At 41.4% G+C, this 21,832-nt stretch overlaps 1 protein-coding gene across 2 annotated transcripts in view; it reads right to left on the bottom strand.

Annotated features, from left to right (window-relative positions):
- The window catches only part of SMTN (smoothelin), a 981,050-nt gene that overhangs the window by 239,343 nt on the left and 719,875 nt on the right, over positions 1-21,832 (bottom strand). For both annotated transcript variants that reach the window (XM_085636208.1, XM_085636207.1), the window contains exons 12-14: positions 12,387-12,536; positions 11,646-11,721; positions 10,527-10,700 (exon numbers count right to left, since the gene is read on the bottom strand). In XM_085636208.1, the coding sequence (XP_085492334.1) occupies positions 10,527-10,700; positions 11,646-11,721; positions 12,387-12,536 (400 nt within the window). The remainder of the gene's footprint in view (positions 1-10,526; positions 10,701-11,645; positions 11,722-12,386; positions 12,537-21,832) is intronic.

Below are 21,832 nucleotides of genomic sequence, written 5' to 3'. Positions count from 1 at the left end.
GTATTGAAGTTTTGTAAATTTTAAAGAGTTGAAATGCAAATGGAAAAATTGCAAAGTAAATGGAAAATTGAAAGACGCTAGTGGGAAAATTGCAATGTAAATGGAAAAACTGCAAGACGCAAGTGGAAAATTTGAAATTGCAAAGTGGAATTTCTATTTAAAATTTTGTTTAGGGAAGATATTTCAACCCTAACCCTGTTTCAGGGAAAAGTAAGGACTAAGGAAGTGAGCTTTGGACCACGACCGGGAGAGGACAATGGTAGTCCCAGCACCGGCGAAACCAGAAACCGCGAGAGGACATCCTAAATGAGAGAACTAAAGTTCCAACCTATCTAGCGGGAGACAACAGATGTCCTAAAATCAGTACCGGGAAAGGAAAAGAAAGGGGAATGTGTCCTTTGACCAGGAGTGTTCACGACCTAGAGTTGTGACGACAAGAGTTCCAGTACCACGAGACAAAATCGTGACATGGAGGTTCTTTCTACCGGTACAAATGTTTCGCGACTAGAGCCGGGCTTTTTAGCCCTTAGTACTGAGACAGTTTGTCAACAAAGAAATTTAATTTTAAGTTTTATGTAGAGGCCCGAACTACATCGTGAGGCCTTTAACCCAAGAAAAGAACCAGAACGTCATTTTTGGACTGTAAGAACTCTGGCTAAAATTTTTCTTAGGGAGCATTCTTCCAGAACTGTTGAGCATTAGAGGCGTTTGTTGAACTTTTCTATCTTCAACTGTGTGCAGTAAGCCGCGACAGACGAAAAACTGATTGGAGAACGTAAGCTGTCTCTTCCCGTTTTTGATGGCCACAAGGACGGATTGTAGAGAGTAGACTGTTTTTTTTTGTTTTTTGTCAATCGAAGGGAAGATGGTGGTCATGTCATCGTGATATTCGTTATGATTCTCATTGTGATCCTCTTCTTATCCTGCCCTTTGCTTTCGTCATCTGGAAGTCCAAGAGGTCGTTGACCTCCTACATGTTTTATGTTTTCTTGCTTTTCCTTTTCATGCTTTGAGCTTTTGTTGGGTGTTTGAAGCCTTTATTGTGTTTTTCTGTAAAGGAAGAAGATATGTTGTATATATGTGCTTGCTTTGTTATGGCTACTTGGGGTCAGTAGTCCATTCTTTGTGTTTATGTCTCCTCAACCTCCCTCACTACCTATGAGTGTTCTATCTGGTATGTTAATGTTCTAGTCTTGGAAGTTGATGGTCTGGTCAGCTAGCGAAGTGCTTTATCTCTGCTGTGCTATCTTAATAAATCTATCTTGTAACCTGAAGACGTGTCCTGATGCCTATCTAATCTACTTACAACACAATCCTCAGTAGAACAAGAATTATCGTACCGAGTCAGACCCCCTGGAGTTTACCCAGACAGATTTCGACAACAAAAACCTGGCAAAATGCACCGGGAGAAATGCTTCGGAAAATACACAAAACGTCTGCAAAAAACCTGGAACATGTTTTTTTCAACATTTTGTACAGCACCACCAAGGCGAATCAGATTTTGTTGTAAATACCGTCACAATTCCACACAACTGTGAATCAGAGCCTAAGTGGAATGCATTCTTGTACATTGTGGAGAGGTCATAAAATTAAGGATATCTTTTCATCTAAGGTCATGAGCAGGTCATAGCTAATATGTTAACATCACTTACCTTCTGCTGATACTTAGGGCCAGATGTACGAAAGCATATAGCATTTCTTAATGGACCGAATTGTTATTTCGGGCCGTTAAGAAATGCTAAATGGCCTTTCTACATTGAAAAATACCGTTTGGGAATCATAAAATGTGATTTCTGCTCTGTATAAATCGCATTTTGCGATACCCAGATAGGAAAACGTTAATAGGGATTTCCTATTTGCGATTGCCTAAGCACATGTACAAAGTATTTCCTAAATGCGAAATGGGCAATTAGGAGATGCAATTACCATCCACTCCAAGTCACTGGTAACCATGCTCAACAAAAAAAAAAAATCCAAAATACTTTTTTTTTAAAAAGTGCTATAGAGCGCACACATCCCCTTTGGGGCATGTGTGCACTTTATTTACATGTGCACCACTTTCTTCGGGGTGCATCAAGGGGGCCTTAGGCCGATAGTCACTCTTACTTTAGCATTTCCTAATTTGAGATTTTCTATTAGGAAATCGCAAATTAGGAAATGCAAAACCATTCGTACAGATGGGCCTTTAGGCCCATAGGAACGAATGGGGTGGTATTTCCTAAATAGCGACTTCCTAATAGTTATTCCTACTCTGTAGGAATCGCTATTAGGAAATTTCTATTTTTGTACATTCCATTTTGCATTCCCTATTTCTTAGGATTCGCTATTTAGGAAATGGAAAAATGAAATTTCGTACATATGGCCCATAGTGCTTTGTGTTGTTAATCAAGTCCTGTCGTCGTCTTCTGATTCTGCCTTTAAATATTTTGTATGTATAGGTGAGATCTAAGATTGGCCTTCTGGTAATTAGTACCTAGGGGTAGGCCGTTGGTTTTAGTGGTATGATTGTAACCCATTTGAAGTGGTCAGGTTGCATCCCCAATAGTAAGCAACTTATTCTTCGGACCTAATTGATTTGTAAATCGATTCCGAAATAATGCCCGCCTCCAAGGTGTGAACTTTAACCAAGGGTGTCCTGCGGGACCAAGAACTCAAAATGGCCCTGCCAGTGGACCTGATAATCGATACATTAGTGGCAGGTGAAAGTATGGATAGATATCCAAGTTGCTAACCAGCAAATGTCCAAAAAAAGGGACACACAGAGTCAGGCATGCAGTTGTGTTTTTGACCTGATAGAATAAACCAGGCCTCAGTTTAAGCAGTTGACAATCCACTGTAATAAGGCCAGTTCCTTAAACATCGGACTGAAAACTGATTGTCCACCTAGTACTTGCTAGTTCTATCAATGAACAAGCTAAGGGTCCACGATGTATCCAACCTGTGTAACTGCTCTTTTTCCTTAGATGGATGAAACAGAGAGAGGAATGAAGGGAGGATGATGGACTGCTCCACATGGAAGGGTGACACCACTTTTCAGAAGAAACCGTGCACATATCCTAAGTACCAGTCTGTCAAGAAAGAAGGTAATGTGCTGTGACTGAACTAACAGTGCCTACAGCTAGAGCTTTGCAATGGGGAACATTCAGTCAGAAGTCTCAGCATCCAACTCTGGGGAGGCTCGAAAGGAGCATACATCAAGAATATCAGAACTAAACTGAGGTCCCACTGCATCAAAATAACGGGGACAGGAGAAAACATATGACAAAGGCCTTTTAAGAAATCCATCACAACTCATGATTTTAATAAAGAGGGCTGATCAGGCAGCTAAAGTAAGGCCGAAAGGGCCAACATTTAACATTTAACAGTACTCACAGAAAGCTTTGCTGGGTCAAAAAAAAACAACTCATGAACAATATGACTTTAACAACTAAGCTTGTAGAAGGTCAACCTGCTTCTTGTCGCCCCAGGCGACAAACTTGGACGAAGGATGGAGAAAATTGATTTTGAGGAAGGGCGGCGAGTGGCCAAAATGACATTCACCACCTCAGATGGTTTATCAAAGCTTTATCGCTGGCTCGGCCAAATCTCTATGCATTCAAGTGGTAGATTGTGGAGGTTCGGGTGTAACACCTTTTACTTTTGCTGGAATTGCAGATCCTCCTGAAAGAAAACTGAAGAGCTGGGAAAGTCCAATAGAAGAGCAGTCTGGAGTACCAAACCCTCTTGGACCAATCCGGGCCACCAGAATCAGCTGTACTTAGTCCCATCTGAATTTCTACATAACCAAGAGATCAGAGGCATAAATCCTAGTGAAGGCGAAAGGCGTTCCCTAGAGACCCTTGACTAGAAACCTCTAGAGGGTAGAAGGAGGGACACTGACAAGTATTTGGAGGTACCGCAAAGGTCTACTGAAGGCACACTCCACTCGGTGGAGATAACCTGCATCACCACTGAATGCAGGCACCACTTGTGAATTGCAAGATGACGCCTACTGAGCTGATTTTCCATAATGTTGAGGCACCCTGCCAGCTGACTTACTTTCTGGAAGATTTTGTGTAGATCCAGCAACAGCCTCATCACCTCTGGAGGTCCCCAGTTGTATTGTCTGTCAAAACTTGGCTCAACTTGCATTTTGAAGGACAGCAGAAAAACCAGGAGGACCAGATGGATGATGCGCAGCTCCAAAAGACTTATGTCATAGCACCATCAGAGACGAGAGTACCCTGATTTCTAAGTCAGTCATATAAGCTCCACAGCACAGAGATGACATGTCTATCACCCCTGTGAGCTTCAGATCAGGGCAAGGAAATAGTCTGCCACGTGTTGTCTCTATGGCATCTATCATACACCACAAGAAGGTCCTGTCTGCTTCATCCAATTGCTGTCTGGAATGCATCATCAGTGATGAGTCTATTGAGGGCAAAGATTCCCCTGAAGGGCTTGTGTGTGCCAACAGGTGTGAGGCACCAGCTGGATGCAAAATGGGATGATCCCCAGACGTTTCAGACTATCAAGTAGGAACAAATGCTTTTGCCTGAAACATTCGGATCATAGCCTGAATTTCCTGGACTCGTTATGGGGTGGAAAGGCCTTCAAAGCTACTGAATCTAAGATGGCTTGATTAAAAGGAAGTTTCTGCTGAGGCTGAAGATGTCGTTTTAGTTCGTTGACAGAGAACCCCATAGCAGACAGCAATGATACAGTTGCCTGCAGGTGGTCCACTAATAACGGAGTTAAGCCCAAATTCATGAGCCAATTGCTTAGATGCAGGAATACATGTATCCTCAACCTGTGAAGATGGGCCCCATTCGCCACCATGACCTCTGTGAACATAGGAGTGGGTTAATTCCAAAGGGGAGGACGGTTAATTGAAAATGTTATGACACCCACCGCAGAGTCGAGATATCTCCTGAGTAGAGATACCTCCTGCGGTATACTTCGGCATAGGCAGGTACGTACCCTGCAAGTTAAAGGCTAACAGGGCCTGAGTAAGCATCAACATTTTGAATTTCTCTTTCCTGACAAAGGACTTTTACGAGGCTGAAGTCCAACATGGATCTAAATCCCTGCCTTCATTATGGACCACAAATTATCGTAAGTAGCATGTCACACCCCTCTCCTCATCAGCAACACCTTGATATTTCCCTTAGCTAGCAACAGGAGCACTTCTTTGGAGAGAACACTGACCTGATCCTCCAAACTGTAAGAATGAGGCAAGGAGTAATCAAGCAACTGAGGGTAATCTGAAAGACTCACTGGTCCAAAGTAATTGCAGGGCAACTGGAAAGACGAGACTGAATTCTGACCCATTCTCCTCCAAATAGCTGATGGAGGAAATTCTAAAGCAGCTTAGCGGTGGCAGACAAAGATAAGGAAGGGGGCTGCTGCATCTGCTGATGCCTACATGCCCTACCATTGCCCCTGCCTTAGGGAGTCACGAAAGGGTAGGAACAATTTTTGTACAGGTTGCAAGCTGGCAATACGTCTCCGCTTGAGAAACCGTGTAACTTCCAATATTTCTAGTAAAAATGCTGAGCGGGGTAAAGTAGCTCCATTGAACAAGCCATTGCTCTACTGTTTTTAAAATGTTCTGCCTTCTCGTTAAACAGTTGACCCAACAAAACGTGCAGGAATTCGCTTAGAAGTTTTAATGTCCCAGGAAAACCTGGTGTCACGCATCCAAGTGTAATGTCAGATAGTAACAATGGTGCTGATATCCTTGGCAACACAAACCATAGTGTCCAGACCAGATGACAAAATCTACATTGGCATGTCCTGACCATTCTGTTACAACCGGGCAATGGAGTTCATGAAAACCTATTATAAAGCAAGCAAAATCTAAATTGGCTTAATCCAGAGTGTCGGAGTGTAGTGACTCAAGACGCAAACAGCATTCAATGAGAAACACATGGTGAAAAGGGGACACTCTTGCCGCTAGTGAATTTCTTGGATTCTCTGTCTGGTGGTACAGTGGGAAAAGAACTCAGATTGACTTTGCTATTAGAGACTGGAATGATAAGACTCACAAGGGTAGGATTCTGCATCAGAAAGAATGGATCACCTGACAAGTCTGTGTCATCACGTAGTTGGGTGACTCACTGCGAGTCTTTCAAGGATTGGACCAGGCCAGGATGAGGGGTTTGGTCTGGGCTTCATTAAATTACAGCAAGGGCTTTGAAGTTGATGGTCAAGACTGCAAAATCTTGGTTAAAAGGTTAGCTTTAGTCTCCACTGTAGGCAACTATAAATCTTCACACCTCTGTGAATCTGCATACTACTAGTACTGCATAAGAGGCACTTTCCTCTGTCAGGGAGCCCAAGGGCATACACAGTTCAGTCTCTGGTGGTGTCAGAGCAAATTGCATTTTGGAGATGAAGATATATTCCAACATCAGAGTAATGAGGTGGGTGAGAGTTGTCTGCCTCCTCATAGTCAGCTGTGTGGAACATGCTCAAGGCTTTAAAGAGCATCAAATTTTGGCGTCAATTATCCTTTTGAATATCTCTAGTAATGTTTGACCAGTGATCTAACCATGAATAACCAGAGATTTAAATTTTGAAATGTTATGAGATTAAATAATGAAACGTTTGCAGCAGACTGGATGTGCTTTACATCGGGCTAAAGGTTTTTTTTCCCACAACTGTGGAGTAATGGCAATAATTGCAGGAAATTGGGCCAAAGAGCACATGTATTAGCAAACACTGAGGTGTACTTCCTAAACAGTTGAAGAGCTTTAAGGCTGTCTGCCGAATACGAACACCTAGATTTGGAGGTTGCAGTTTATCGGGCATAGTTTGGAATAAAAGGGCGCAATCCAGCACAGCCGGGCGTGCCTTTGGCATGTCACCGGCACGGATGTGCAGCAGCGCCTCTAAAAAATCCTGCTGTGGTACCAGGAAGGCGTAATTGGGTGACTCAGCCAGCCAGAGAGTAGAACGTGCTGTGCTTATGGCGCAGTAAAAACAAGGTGGGGGGCACAAAAAAAAAAAAAAAGGTGAAGCCAGCAGATCCGGAGTTTGAGCAGACACTTTCTTGCCTCAAACACTACAAGGAAATGAATTAAAGCTAAAATAAATAAGTGAAAAGCAAAGCATAAAACTAAAAGACAGACTTTGTTATGGGCATGGTTTCAAAATAGGTGCTGGGTGCCTCTTAGGACATAGAAGGAAAATAAGAAATATTAAAAAGGGGATGCTGGATACCCTGGACCCAAACATTAAAAACTGAAACACGATTTGTAGACCTAGCACTTCTTCCGGCCAAGCGACAGATAACACGCCTCTGGAAATCCTCCACCACACCTTTAGTGATTGGATAGCTAGATGAGGTTTGGCGATGGGGGTTGGCTGAGAGCTCTTCACTCCGTTGAGAGGAATACCAGGGGATACGTAAATGGCCCATAGCCATGGAAGGGGATGCCATACTAGTAAGCTTCAAAGTACAAGGAAAGGACACTGACTTATCCTGTGCTGCGTGATGTTGCTGCCCTTGTTCGGCTCTACTATTGCCATGGTCCCCCCTTTCTTACATGGTGCACACAAGGTCGATGTTCCGACAGTTAGACAATGGGACCTTCTCTATTCATTAATTTCAAATTGTGAAATGCAGCACAATTTGGCAGATATGTTTTTTCTTCTGAGGGGGGTTGATGGAGGCGGGGGATGGTTTGTTATACAGACATGCACTGTCTCATGGTGCATTGTTACATGCACCGTAATGTTACACATTTTTGAAAGTGATATATCTGCCTGATGTTGTACTGGCTAAGCTACGTATATGTCAACTGTACTTCCGATGTACATAACGCCTGTTTCTCTCGGGCTGAAACTATATGACAACCTTATACATGTCTTGTTCATGTTCCTTTATAACCCAATAAAATAATTAAAAAAAAAAAAAAGTGGAAAAAAAAGTGGATGCTGGAAGTACTGATGAGCTGTACGAAGTTCTTCAGGAGAGACGATGTCCATGGTTCTATGATTCAGATGCAACCTATTCAGCAATAACTAGAAGAGGAAACGTTTTCCCTTTTCAATTTAGCACATGTTCTCAAACTGACCTCAATTATATTGAACATTTCTTTAGTGCCATTTTTTGACCATGTGATTCTCTCAGGCAAGAAATCAGATTGGATCTAACTTTGAAGTTTGTGGTATTTTCTTGGGTCTACATTATAAGTTTTTTATTTTTTATTCTGCCTTGTACAGGGTCTTGGCAGAGAGGTCGTAAATGGCCATCAATATTCTTTCTAGGCCTTTACATTTACTTTTTGCCCTTTTTTGCATGATTAAGAACAAGGAGACAGATGGTTTATGTCCCAAAGAGGTAGGAGTTAGTGTGCTTAGGCAAAGAGACAGACTTCAAGGAGGCAGAAATCCAACTGTTAAACTGGAGAATATGTTTGTCTACATTCCCTGTCAGAGAAGGGAATTGTGTTTTCAGAGCGTGTTTGAAATCTTGCAATTTAAATTTAGCCAGAGACGGTTGATGGGTGGGTTGGGCCTCACCAGCTAAGCTTTGTTTGGTCAGAGAAATATCCATGGGAATGAGAATATGATGGGTCTAAATAAGAGGCTGGGAGCTGAAAACATGGGAGAAAAGTTTGCTTTTAATCGGAGGAATACTATGGTGTGATGCAGAAATATGCTATTGTCTCTGGTCAGACATTTTGGATGTGCATAAAGAATTCTCTGTGTTTTCAGGATATCCACATACGGTCTGTGAATCAATGTAACCTCCTCCAGACTAGAGTTTGAGAGAATCCAAGCTAGAGAGAGTCCTAATGCATTTGAAGTATTTCAGTAACTATATAAGCAGAGAGTAGACACACAGGAGAAAAAGCATAGATATATTTTTGTACAATGCTACAGAAAACAATCCACCCATCTACTCCGAGAAAAACTAGACAATTAAATCAAAAAAACTTTAGACTATTTCAAACTCATGATTTCACTGCATCTCTTAGCTTAAAATCGCAAACACTGTGTTTGCTATTCTAGGACAAAATTCACTGACTAGGGACTTAACTAATTTTGGAAGCAAATATTCACAACTGCTGTTCTGCAATAGATAGGTAGGGTCTGTCATCCTGTGTCCCCTTGTTCCATGGATAGATGTGCTACCACTGAGGATTCTCAAAATCTGTGCTTCGCACCCTGGGCTGACACGATACTAGGTCTATTAAGAGTGTCCTTTGTCTAGTACAGTGTTACGGAGAACCCTTTTTGTTTGACCCAATGGCGCCTAATTGCATGTTTTAGGTGAACTCACTAGTCCAGGAGTCAAGCCCCCATACTGCTGCAACCTAGGGCTACTATTATTAGAAGGGTATTATTTTGTTGAGTGGCTGTTTGTCAAGCAAACTAAAGGTCTGAACAGCTGATCAAAATTATAACAATATTGTACCAATCTTCTGAGGCTCATTTTAATTGTGCTTCCAATTGTTGATTTAAAAGGTGCATCCATCCCTGGGACCTGCCCCCCCCCCCAAATTGGTGGTGAAGAACCTCGGTTTTTTGTTCGACTCGACCTTAAGCTTTCAAGAACATACCAAAAAAATAGCTGGCACCTGCTTTGGGCTTTTACGCGCTTTAAGACCTTCGCTCCGCTTCTTTGATTCAGCTACTCGCCAACTTATAGTCCAAGCAACCATTCTTTCAAGATTGGACTATGCCAACTCTTTGCTGCTAGGGGCCAATAAAGCGGAGCTTAACCGTCTTCAGCGCACTCAAAACTCCGCAGCTCGCGCCATCCTTGGCCTTTCTAGATTATGCTCTGGAAGAGGGGCTATCCGACGCCTTCATTGGCTTCCCATCTCCAAAAGAATTGAATATAAATCCCTCTGTCTCACCTTCAAAATTCTTAAATTTGCTACTCCCAAGATCCTGTCTGACCTAATCACCCCCTACATCCCCAGGCACATGCTGCGCTCTTCTGAATTGATGCTGGCTGCTGTCCCCAGAGTTAAGAGATCCAGAGCTGGTGGCAAGTCTTTTCGTTTCTTGGCACCCAAGCTTTGGAACTCCCTGCCATTTTCAATCCGCAGTCTGGACTGCTTGACCTCATTCCGCAAAGCTATCAAGACTGCCCTCTTCCCTGTGGCTTGATCTCCTCTTCCCTCCTCTGGATTCTTGTGGTTAGCGCCGGGACGCCCCTTTGTTGGGGCAGCTGTGCGCTTTATAAAAGCGTTTAACATAACATAACATCCCCTGCTTTTGTATTTGGGAACTAGATGAATGTCCGTGGATGACTTGGTAATTCAGCGTCAGCTGGAACCCCACCCACCTACAAACACACAAGTTTTTTTATGATTAGCATATCATGAGTGAGATACTTCTTCTACACTACAAATGTCTTTAGTAATATTTGTATTCCTCCCTAGAGCTAGGAAACTGAAAGAAAAGCAGCAAAGGGCAACCAGTTCTACACTTAAAGGTATTTCATACCCAAGCAGAGATTCATTTGCTTGACTAGAGTATGCATACTATATGCAAAGACAGTTGGCAAAAGTTTAATGAGCTCTTACTAGACTGGACAAGTCTTTGTGTTTTCGTGAGGGTACTGATCGATGATCCATCTGCCGATTTTTCACTCTGGCTCATTGTTGCCTCCATGCAGCGAGCCCCTTTGGCAGTTCTTTCATCTTTGCTTTTTGATTTTAACTCCTGCAAACGCTGGTCTCGCTCTTTCTCACGCTGATCTACACCATAAACAAGAAAACAATGTAAATAAGACACAGGGCTGTCAGCAAACATTTAATCAAGACATCACAGCTAGGAAGACTGCAAATAAACTTGGCCAAACTTTGAGCACCATGGATCAGTGACAGTAGAAACTAAAAATGTACTGTATTCCAAAATGAGGCACCTCTCTTTTTTTTTTTTTTAAAGAGTATAGGGTTCACAAGCTTTCACGCAATTCTGAGGATTGTCTGTCGTACATTCAACTCAGGATGTTCCTATCAGCTATGAGTTCAATCACTCTTACAGCAGAAACAGGAGCAGTGATTTCACACGCCCCGGGGAACACTTAGCTACATCAGCACCAAGATCACCTGGTAACAGGAATATTGGGAGAGACTCGACAGTAATAGATCATTGTTTCTCAGCAGCACAGGGATCACTGTGGCCCCGTGACGTCACTTCATCACAACAATATGGGGTGAGCTTTGTTCCAGGATATACTTAACTCAAAGAGACAGGAGACACCAGCAATGTCTCATATCACAGCAGCACAGTTCTCTTAGATCAAAGAAGCACAAGGAACCCGCCATCTCATAGAAACAGCTTAAGCACGTACTACATTTTGGTTCGCATAGGATCATTCACTGAAACTAGGCAAGGGAATGCCTCAATTTACAGTACAACAAGTTAAAATTTTGATAGGCAACATAAACATCTGTAATATACAGAATGATGACTACCCAATCGTCTAAGAGCTAGACTATAAATGTCTTAGAAGCTAGGCATGACCACAGCACCACATGGGAGGGTCTCACATTCCAGAAATGATGGGAATTATTTGTTCTCAATAAAGGACACAAACTACCAGGCTAGCCCTAATGGTGCTTTACTGCAGCGACACCAGACGCCTGTCCCCGATCCAGTCTTAACTTTTTCCTCTACCACAAACAGTGAAGCAATACCTCTCTTCTTCTGCCGCAGTTCTCTCATTGCTGATCTAATTAGTCGCCTCTCTTCAAAATCTGTTGTTTTATCCAGCTGCACAAAAAGCAAAAGAACGATCAAATACATGATGTAAGGGGACAAGTGACTAGTGATAGTTAAACGACATTTAGGTCTATAAACTGAAATTATTTGAGATGTGTTACATTTCTCTTCCTGTTTGGTGTAGCACACACACTGAGAACACAAAACGTAATGGTTTGAAAACTTTGATTAATTTCCAAATCGTTTTTTGGCCCCTCTCCAACATGGGAAATCTAACCTGAAATGCTAGGCTACATCCTCTTTGAACAGCAAAACAAGTCAATGTTGTTGTTCTTAGTGGTGCATAAGGCACCAGTACTCAATATCCTTTACCACCCACTCAAACTGGGCACAGCGGTCACCAGTATTCTTATAACAGTATCCATGTGGTTTGGTGACCACTGGCAAAGGCTCTACTGAAAACAAGGATATTGAGTCCTCTGACCATGGGTTAGGTAGTAAATACAATAATAATCATTGTTCCGAGGGCACTTCATACCACTGGACACTTTCTGCACCATTGATATGTATGCACTTCCCAGTGACAGGTGTACCCTGCTTTAGTACAGTTTACCCAGAGAAACTAGTAAAGAAGCACACAGCCCTCAGAAACTTAATTTATGTATGAGTCTAAATTGTGATAAGGGGGCCTATAACACAGACACAGTGTATCATACCATCTTATCCAGTACTTCTTCCTCTTCTATCCTACTCAGATCCTCGGCATTGAGCTTGCTTCTATTCTCTGGCTCATCCTCCTGTGCTTTGACCATGCCATTTGGTAACAGCTCAGCAGGCTTTTGCTGTTCGGGCTTCTCGGTCTCCACCTAAAAGAAGGTATATGCATTACTGAAAAGCACATCTGCATTAAAAAGGCTGCACAATGTCTTTGTACTCCATAATAGAAACATTACAAGGGTTTTGTGAAGTAAAATAACTATTTGTTGGTTTTGGTCTTATCAAACCTTTTAAATATACAACAAAATGACACTTCCTTAAAATAAGTACATAACAATTATACAATAAATGCTGAACAGAAATATTTACTTTATAAAAATGCATTATACTTACTTGCGTGCAGATACAATTGTCCAGTTATCTGCATAAGCTAACAAGAATATAGGTTTAATTATCACACCCTGGTGACCTGATCAATCATATTCTTTTTCCGTTTTTGTAAACTATGAAGTGCCTAAAGTATTTACTGGACCACATAACATTTTGCGATGTTGTTCAGGTTCCCGTTTACACAAATCATTCACATCTTCAGCTGTGGTAGCCCAGCAACCTAGAACTACTTTGATATTTTATTGGTTAAGAATCATGATAAAGCATAGATAGTTATAGTTGGTGCCCACAGAGCCTTTACTGTTATGTATGGTGCCTACAGTATCACAATGGTGTTGCCCTAAACAAATTGTAAGGGTTAACTTTGGGAATTTATCTACTATTTTCATTGATATTGGTGGTCAATACAAGACATATGAGAAGAAAAGGTTTACGGTCAGTGGTTGAAAACCTGAAGGATAGCTTCAGGAGTTTTTTTTTTTTTTTACAAAGTCCAGCCACCTGTATGCAGAGAGCAGCATTCTGCTACCTCTCAGGTGGAAGTGATCATCCACTACAAGGTGGGAACTCCTGAGTGATATGCAGCACTGGTAAAGGCCAGTGATGGTGCTCTCCACATGAGAAGGAATGTTCCCAATTGTATGTACACACAATATTAGTTCCTAGTAACACCTAATAGCCTTTGGCCACCCAACTACTTTGCTATGTTGTATATATACATACGCCATGACAGTGAAAATAAATGTGCCCAAACCCACATTATTTCAAGCACTGTACTAAAACACAAACTACATATCTATTAATACAATGAACAGGCCAAAATTGAGTTTATTAAAACAATATGAAGACTGACATCAGAAAAACCCTGTTTACTGATTGCATGTAACAATAACGTTACACAGGGAACCAACTCTGCTAATAGTCACATAATGTTTTCAATGTGACTTTACCTGACTGCACACATTTAACCTCTTGTATCCTGGTTTTGGTTAAATACTTTTTGTTCAGATTAATTCACATGAAAAAATGCTGAATTGACGGGTGGTGAGAAAGTGATATATATATATATATATATATATATCTTCGATCCCCAGCGTGACCCAGAAAAGCTTGGGGATATTTCAAATGCAGCAGTCTGAATCGGGTTCTGGCAGCCCGTTCTATGAAAAAATCAGTTTCTCCCAATAGACAGGAAACTCACAGACACCTCGAAATGCTGCAAGTGAATTTATTGCAAACTGGCTCCTCCCACGAGCCGGTATGCAATAAATGTACTTGCAGCAAATATATATACATATATATTTAAATATATATTAGTATAATGACGTGTCCCTTTGGTTCATTCATACATAAATATTACTAATGTAGAATAATTTATTCTTTGGGCATAACATTGCTTTTCCAAATATAGATATATACCTAGGTGTATTTGCAAGAGGAATGCCCACAATATTCTTCACATAGTACTTATCAAGAGAGCACCTTGTGATAGTTTGCGTACAAAAGAAGGATATATAGGATCTGAAGTTCTGTCTCAAGTAGAGAGGTCTTCTTTTCCCTTGAGGGCAGATATTAGTCCAAGTACACACTAGCCAACACAAGTTGCCATAGACTGTGATCTCTGTGAGCCAAGGGCGTCTTGCCAGTGAAAACAGATGAGCAACTGCTGAATACCACCTCTTATGATAACAGACTTCTTTGGTGCTAAAACTTATCTGCAGGTGTTTTGAAGGAATGAGAAATGCCAATAATTAATATCAGCCTAAAATTTTTCATAATATTTACATCTGTAATACTTTCAATTGCCACATTAAGTGTGATATTTGCATACATTGTGTACATGTTCGCCCTACTGTAAAAACCACCAACTGCACTAATTCAGATGTCTAGTGTGTGTACTTTTTCAGGGAAAAGGGTGAGGAGAACCTAAAATATAACCTGTTGTCTCAGGATGGTTGAACTGTTCCCAACATGGATCTTTTCTAGGTCAGGTAAAAGAGAGTTCCATGAGGCACCAGTCGGTTTTCTTCACTACAAATGGTAAACTGGTGTACCTGTGGGCCAAGGGAATTCTAACAGTATAGCCTAAACTGTTTGGTATCATGGCATTGCACTACAACATGGGACTTTTAAACTGATTAGTCTTAAAAGTCACACACAGTACCAAAACGAAGACATCAAGCTTCCATTGGTAAAGATTTCTATCTTTGATAAGACAGGAAAGCACCACCTGTTCTGCGGATGAATGGGTTTGTTAAGCTTAACTATTAAAATTGGATTCCTCCTTGATCACTTTAATTTTGAATCAGCAGCTGAATCTATTAAAAAATGGCGAATGTAAATAGAACATCAAAGTTTGTTGATCGATCATTTAACATCAAAAGGATTTCAGACTACAGGAGGAAGTAATACTGGTAGTTACTGACAGTCCAGAGTACCCGAAAAAAAATATTTACTCATGGGTCGGGAACAAACCAGCGGAGCAAGCCACTTAACACTTCGTAAGGTATAAGCACTTCTAACCCACTTCTAGATTTATACCATATCAGAATCAGACAATTTCTATACACCTTCAAAAGCATATGGATTGGTTTAATGGGGAGCTACCTCAAGTAGCTACCTTATGTTACAGCATCAGTATGAATGGAACCATTGAGCTTTTGGGGGGAATGGGCAGTGTTAGTGGGATCCAGGCCCACTCTTTGATGATAATTGATCTACTGACTAGTTAAAAGCTATGCTGACAGAAATTGGAAGTATATTTACGCTGCTTAAACAGATACAAACCATAGTAACACAGACAAATCTGCATTTTCATATGGCGCACTTGCAATTCCAATAAGTCCACAGAGCACTAATACAGTAATGGGCAAACTGCCCAATAAGCAAAATGAAATGCCTTTTTGGATCACACCTAAAACAAATCAATTGGTTGCCCCAAGAAAGGCACAGAATATTGACTAGATGTAAATCATGGTATGGTATGTTATGAGTGTGGGTGTGTGTGCGTCTATACCACGTCTACCTCCAATAGTCCAGTTTGTTGACAGATGCTTCAAATCTAATTCAAAATGAACTCAAAGGTGCTCTGGCGATGGATCAGGGCATGAAATTATTGAGTAATTTTAAGAACGTTACTGTAACAGGTCTGAGTAATATTCGGAATGATGCAGTAATCCTGACAATCGTATTTGACCAGTGAGAGGTAGAACTATCTAAAATCATTTCACCATCTACACCACAACTGAGTCATAGGCAGAGATAGAAAGGACCCTGACAAATAATGTGAAAGATGCAAAGAAACACCAGAAGGGTGCAAATAAGTGTTGGACTGGCTCTCCAAAACCACAGAAAGCTACAATTTGAGGAATAAAAAAAACTAGGTCTCTATCAATATGATGATGACCATTATTGCCAGGATACTGGGCATAAAAGAAACTGGGGAAGACACTCTGAGGTGAGCAAGAGTGACTGCCCTGAGTATCAGAGAAAAGAAGTCTACTACAGAGAAAAAGCTTGTGACAAAGGGTAGCCTTAACAACAGAGCATTTAAAGAAAAGAGAAAAAAAATTAAAAACTCACTTCGAGGAAAAGAAAGTGGCAGTATTATTCACTAAGAAACACTATGCCTTAGAAAACGAAAGTTCTCCTGCTTGACAGAAATGCCATACCAGCACTCCTAGGCACAATGGCAAAGATCACAATAGACTGCCAGACTATCCAGAAGCTTCTGTTTAAACCCCTGAATGATGGCTAGTTACTTACCTTCGGTAACGTCTTATCTGGTAGAGACTATCTAGTTGCAGTTTCCTTACCTTATAATTATCCCCAGACTGGATCCAGAATTTTTTTCATGAGCAGTAACCCTGTGTGCCGGTAGGTGGCGTCAATTGGCTCAGTGTGGTATCATTGTGACTTCAGTTTCTTTTCGTGACTTTCCACACCGCGAGCACGGAGCCAAGAAGAACACTGCCACTGGTGTGGGAAAACTAGTGCCCTAAAAAGCGAACATCTCTGTACCTAGAAATCGGTTTGCACAGTGGGGAGGATGGGTGGTTGGTAAGGAATCTGATGCTAAATAGAGTCTCAACCAGATAAGACATTACCAAAGGTAAGTAACTTGTTAATCTGATAGAGATTTCTAATCGCAGATTCCTTACCTTAGAATAGATACCCAAGCAATACCTCCACGAAGGTGGGTCGGTGACACAATATTAAACTAAATATTCCTGCAAGACCGAACGGACATTGTGCCCGTCCCGACAGACTTAACTGTCCAGGCATCAGTGTTTTGTGAACGTGTGCAGAGAAGTCCAGGTTGCTGCCTGGCACATGTCCAAGACCGAGACTCAGCGTGCTAACACAGTGGTCAAAGCCTTGGCTCTGGTGGAATGCGCATGCAAGCCTTCAGGTGGTTGCTTTTGGGCTAATGTGTAGCAGATTTTAATGCAGAGCACGATCCATACTTTTCCCTTCTTTGCCCTACCAAGAGTTGGTCGTCCACATGGAACTCTCTGATGCGGTCAAGGTAGAACGACAAAGTTCTTTTTGGGTCCAGTCAGTGAAGTCGCTCCTCTTCTTTAGAGGGATGTGGCGTAAAAAGTAGGCAGAGTGAAGCACTGGCTACCCGATAGGAATTTACTACTTTCGGTAGAAAATAAGCTATAGTTCCGAGAACCAGCTTGTCGGGTTAGATGTTCAGGTATGGAGGCTTGGATGACAAAGCCTGAAGCTGACCAAACCTCTGGGCAGATGTTATTGCCACCAGGCAGGCCGTATTAATGGTAAGGAGCTTGAGAGGACAGTTTTGCAAGCGCTCAAAGGGAGCACACATCAGGATCGTCAGGATGAGATTAAAGTCCCACTGAGGTATGATAAAGGGAGAAGGAGGAAACATGTTGCAAACCTTTCAAGAACCTATGTACAATATGGATTTGAAGAGGGATGGCTGGTCAGGCAACCGCAGAAAGGCTGAGAAGCTCAATAGCTCGGGATACCAAACAAGCCCAATCCAGAGCACCAAAGATGGGCCAGATCGTTCCTGATATACTTGAGAACTCTGGGCAGGAGGGGTATGGGAGGAAATGTGTACAGGAGGCCTGAGCCACACTCAAGATGAAATTTGTCTCCAATGGAGAGCTGCCTTGGAAACTCCAGCACACAGAACTGATGATATGGCGTGTTCTCAGTGGTGGTGAACAGCTCTAACCAAGGCTCTCCCCACTGCTGAAAGAGATCTTGCACCACTATTGGATGGAGACGCCATTTGTGATCTGCTAGGCATCTTCAGCTAAGTTCATCTGCTTCGTTGTTCAGAGAGCCCGCCAGTGTTGAACCGCAAGGGAAATGACTTGATGTTCCAGCCATTCCAGAGATGCAGGGCCTCTTGACAAAGGGGTCCATGACTCCAGCCCCGTCCTATGTGTTGCAATACCACATAGCAGTGGTGTTGTCCACAAACACTTGCACAAGCCTTCCCTTGATGGAAGGTACAAAGGTCAGTCGGATCACCTGGAGCTCCAGAAGGTTGATGTGCAGTCCAGATTCTACCGGAGACTGCTTCGATGTTGTGATTAATGATTAGGGATTCTGGTTTTATGTTATTCATTTTCTTTTTTTTAAACATTTCTGTCTGTATTTATCCATATGTATTTTTGGCCATCTTATTAGTATTTAGTTTTAAGAATGAATGGAGTGGTAACATGGTATATTTCCATATTTATTTAACTGATAAATATGCACTCATATACTTTGATGCCTATTGCATTAACAAATTAAGCAGCTAATTAAGGAAAATACTATACCCACATGTAAATATTAGCATTATATACAAATGTATGTTAACATATGCCTGTATTTAAGGAAATCTCATCCTTTTTTTTAAATGTTAACTCTGCATGTTTCGTCTATCTGCTCAAATATTGACTTGGTATTCATGAAGAACAGCGTTGAAAGTAACTCACAAGAAGCACAATTTTCTATATTTTTCTACTTTTAAAAATAAATATAGACAGGAAACCCATTGTTTTGTGTCTGTATTTATCTGTAGAAACGGAAAACTGGGAGCCTCATCAATTATGTGTCTGTTCTCAGTGTAGTGAAAGCATTCACGAGAAGCTTTGCCTATGCCTAGAGTGTGAGATATGTGAATATTTATGACTATCAATAATAGAAAGATCCTATAAAAAAGAATTACAATATCAGGTAGTAATAGTACCTAGTCATTCCACAATGAAAACTCCTAGCTTCCCAATGGTTAAACCAGATGGGTCACGCCTATTGTATTATAACATATGAATCTGAACTCCCACACAATGCCCACAGGACTGGATTAATGATGCATCAGGTATGTGAGAAGTATAGAACTCCTCGTAACGTAGCTAACTTTATTCAATCTATAGCTTCCGAGTCACAATATCCAACAGCCTTCAGGTATGAGGTTACTCAATATGTGCATACCCAATTAATGAAAGGTAAGAAGATAAGTCCAGGACTTTTCTGAACTTGAATTAAGGAACTCCTATAGAAGGATTCTAAAGGTAATTTCTCCATCAAGTATGTCTAATTTACTGATCATAATTTAAACAAACATGCTGCAAAACCAAACAGATCAGCAAGGATATAAGAAAAGTTTCCACAAGTCTAAGATTGCCTTCCTTAGTGTAATATTTTTAGGATATAGACTATCCAGCGAAAGCAAGGATTGACTCCAGAATTTATGAAAAAATATATCAACAGACACCCTCCACGTACATTAGAAAAATTACAAACCATTATGGACTTTATGAATTTTGGAAGGGCATACCTGAGGCGTTATTCAGGGCAGGTAAAACCATAATAGGTAGTTTCCATTTACCAGCATAACCTTAAACCCGCCACATATTCAAACATACAATCACAATCTCTGCGAACACGCACTGCACATTTACAACATACAAACTGACAATATTGAAATGTCCCAACCAATACAAAACCCCACAAACCACATCTATACAACCTTCTACCACTTCACTCACACACAAACCACACCAATCTGTCCTATACCACTATCAAATCTCATATCATCCACCAACACCCTCCTCCTCTTTTTACGATAAAAACACAACAAAACACTTACACTCCACTCCACTCTACCACACATATTACCTCTTACTGCTACCATATCTGATACAGACACTCAACCTATGCTCATTCCTCTCACACACCACATAGACCCAACACTTCAAGGCACATCACCACACCCTTTACCATTCAACTTCCACTCACCAATAGTACTTTACATCCAAATCCTTCACAGAAATTCACTGCATACATTTCTTATCTCACTACTCCACAAAAACACTCACAGCAGCACACCAAAATCTCTCACACAATTTCATACTACATTCCATCACAAAATATAAACACCCATTCCCACCCCTCATGACCACACAAATTATCAAGATCCTAAACCAGCTATACTACCAAATTTTATGGTAAGACCCGGAGGCTAATCTTATGCAATATTTTGTTTATTGCCACCACTCAGCAGCATATTCAAAGATTCTAGACTTAGAACTTAGAACATACAAAACATTCCAAAGGCATAAAACCCCCAGCAACCAGTCCACTTCCTGCTTTATTGCTGCTGCTCTCTCAGATAAGTACTATTGTTTGTTATTAATAATTTTGTTGAATGGTGTTTAAAATGTGCCTTTTGGGGAGAGTATTAATGATAGACTGGTTGGTTTTGTTTAGTGATACTTTTGTGAGTATGTATTTATGTTGTGATTTTATAACTCCGTTTATTTTGCCGTATTTTAAGAATGTTGGTTTAAGTAGTTTTCGGCTTATATGTCCTTTTAATGAAATTTAATGGAGGAGCTTCTGTGTTTGCTTGAAGTAAAATTGAAATTATAGGCATTTTCTTCGATCTTTTCTAAATTCACGTCCACGCAAGCCTTAACCGGTATACTTTTAAATGGAGAGGCTCGCGGGGACGTTACCATGGGGACACAAGGCTCGCTCACCATTTAGTCGGGTTCTTCTGCTGGTTGTCAGCTTCTCGCACGGGACTTTGCGCAGCTCTATTGACTCAGCGGGTCTATTGTGACGTATTGAGCTGGGGTGAGCGTGCACACGTTCTTGGTGCGCGCACTTCAAAATCGGGGGAATGTTGAGCATGTTGAGATGCCATATTGAACGCTTCTTTCAGAACGTTTGCTTCTGAAGGGATTTGGCAGATCGTACTTCGCTGTTTGGCCTTTTGCCACAGCGCTGATTGCTCTTCATTAAATCTTTGCGATTAGTGGTAGAATTGTGTTTAGAAGACAGGATTTAGGTATTGTGGAGAGTGGAAAATTATTTTGGTGTTTTCTACTCTTTTTTTCTTTGGTAGTTTTGTTTTAGTGAAGTTAGTCCTTTTGGTGTTTTTGACTAACTTTTTAGTGTATAGTGAGAATATGGAACAAGGAGAGAGATCCGTGGATATTTCTCTTGAAGAGAGGCTGAATAAAGCTACTGAAAAAATTACTTGTGAGGTTTCTCAAGGAATGAAGAGGAAGTTGGAGTTACTTGGAAGTTGGAGTTACTTGCAAAGAAATCGAGTGTGCCAGAAGAGGAGCAATTCTGGCCGGCTACTGAGGCTGAAGTAGCCAAAAGTTCAGCAAGAAAGGCTTCACAGAAAAGGAAGGATGTCGCAAGCAATGAAGGCTTGTCAAAAAGAATGAAATCTACAAAGGTAGAACATGTTTGCTGTAGAGACAGCCATATCCTTGACATCGTCCTACCAACCTCGCAGCGGTCAGCACGTATTTCCTGCGCAATTGAGTGTGGGTGCTTTTTAAGTTAGAACAGCGCGCGGAATGGGCAGCGCGTTTTTAAACCGAGTGCCCGTTTCTTTGTGTAAATACATTGTTTATTTTTATTATTGGTTGTACCCGTGTTAATGATCGTTAGAGTAGCACTTACCTGCATTTTAAACTGGGACCTTCACTGCGCTTTTCGCAGGCCGTTAGCCGTCAGTCTGGGACAGTGCAGCGCCGCCATCTTGGGGGTAGTGTAGAGGACTCTGTAG

This window comes from Triturus cristatus, chromosome 11 (genome assembly GCF_964204655.1).
Source record: "Triturus cristatus chromosome 11, aTriCri1.1, whole genome shotgun sequence".
Classification (NCBI taxonomy): domain Eukaryota; kingdom Metazoa; phylum Chordata; class Amphibia; order Caudata; family Salamandridae; genus Triturus; species Triturus cristatus.
The sequence above is the reverse complement of the archived record's forward strand: the minus strand, read 5'-3'. Positions and strand labels throughout refer to the sequence as shown.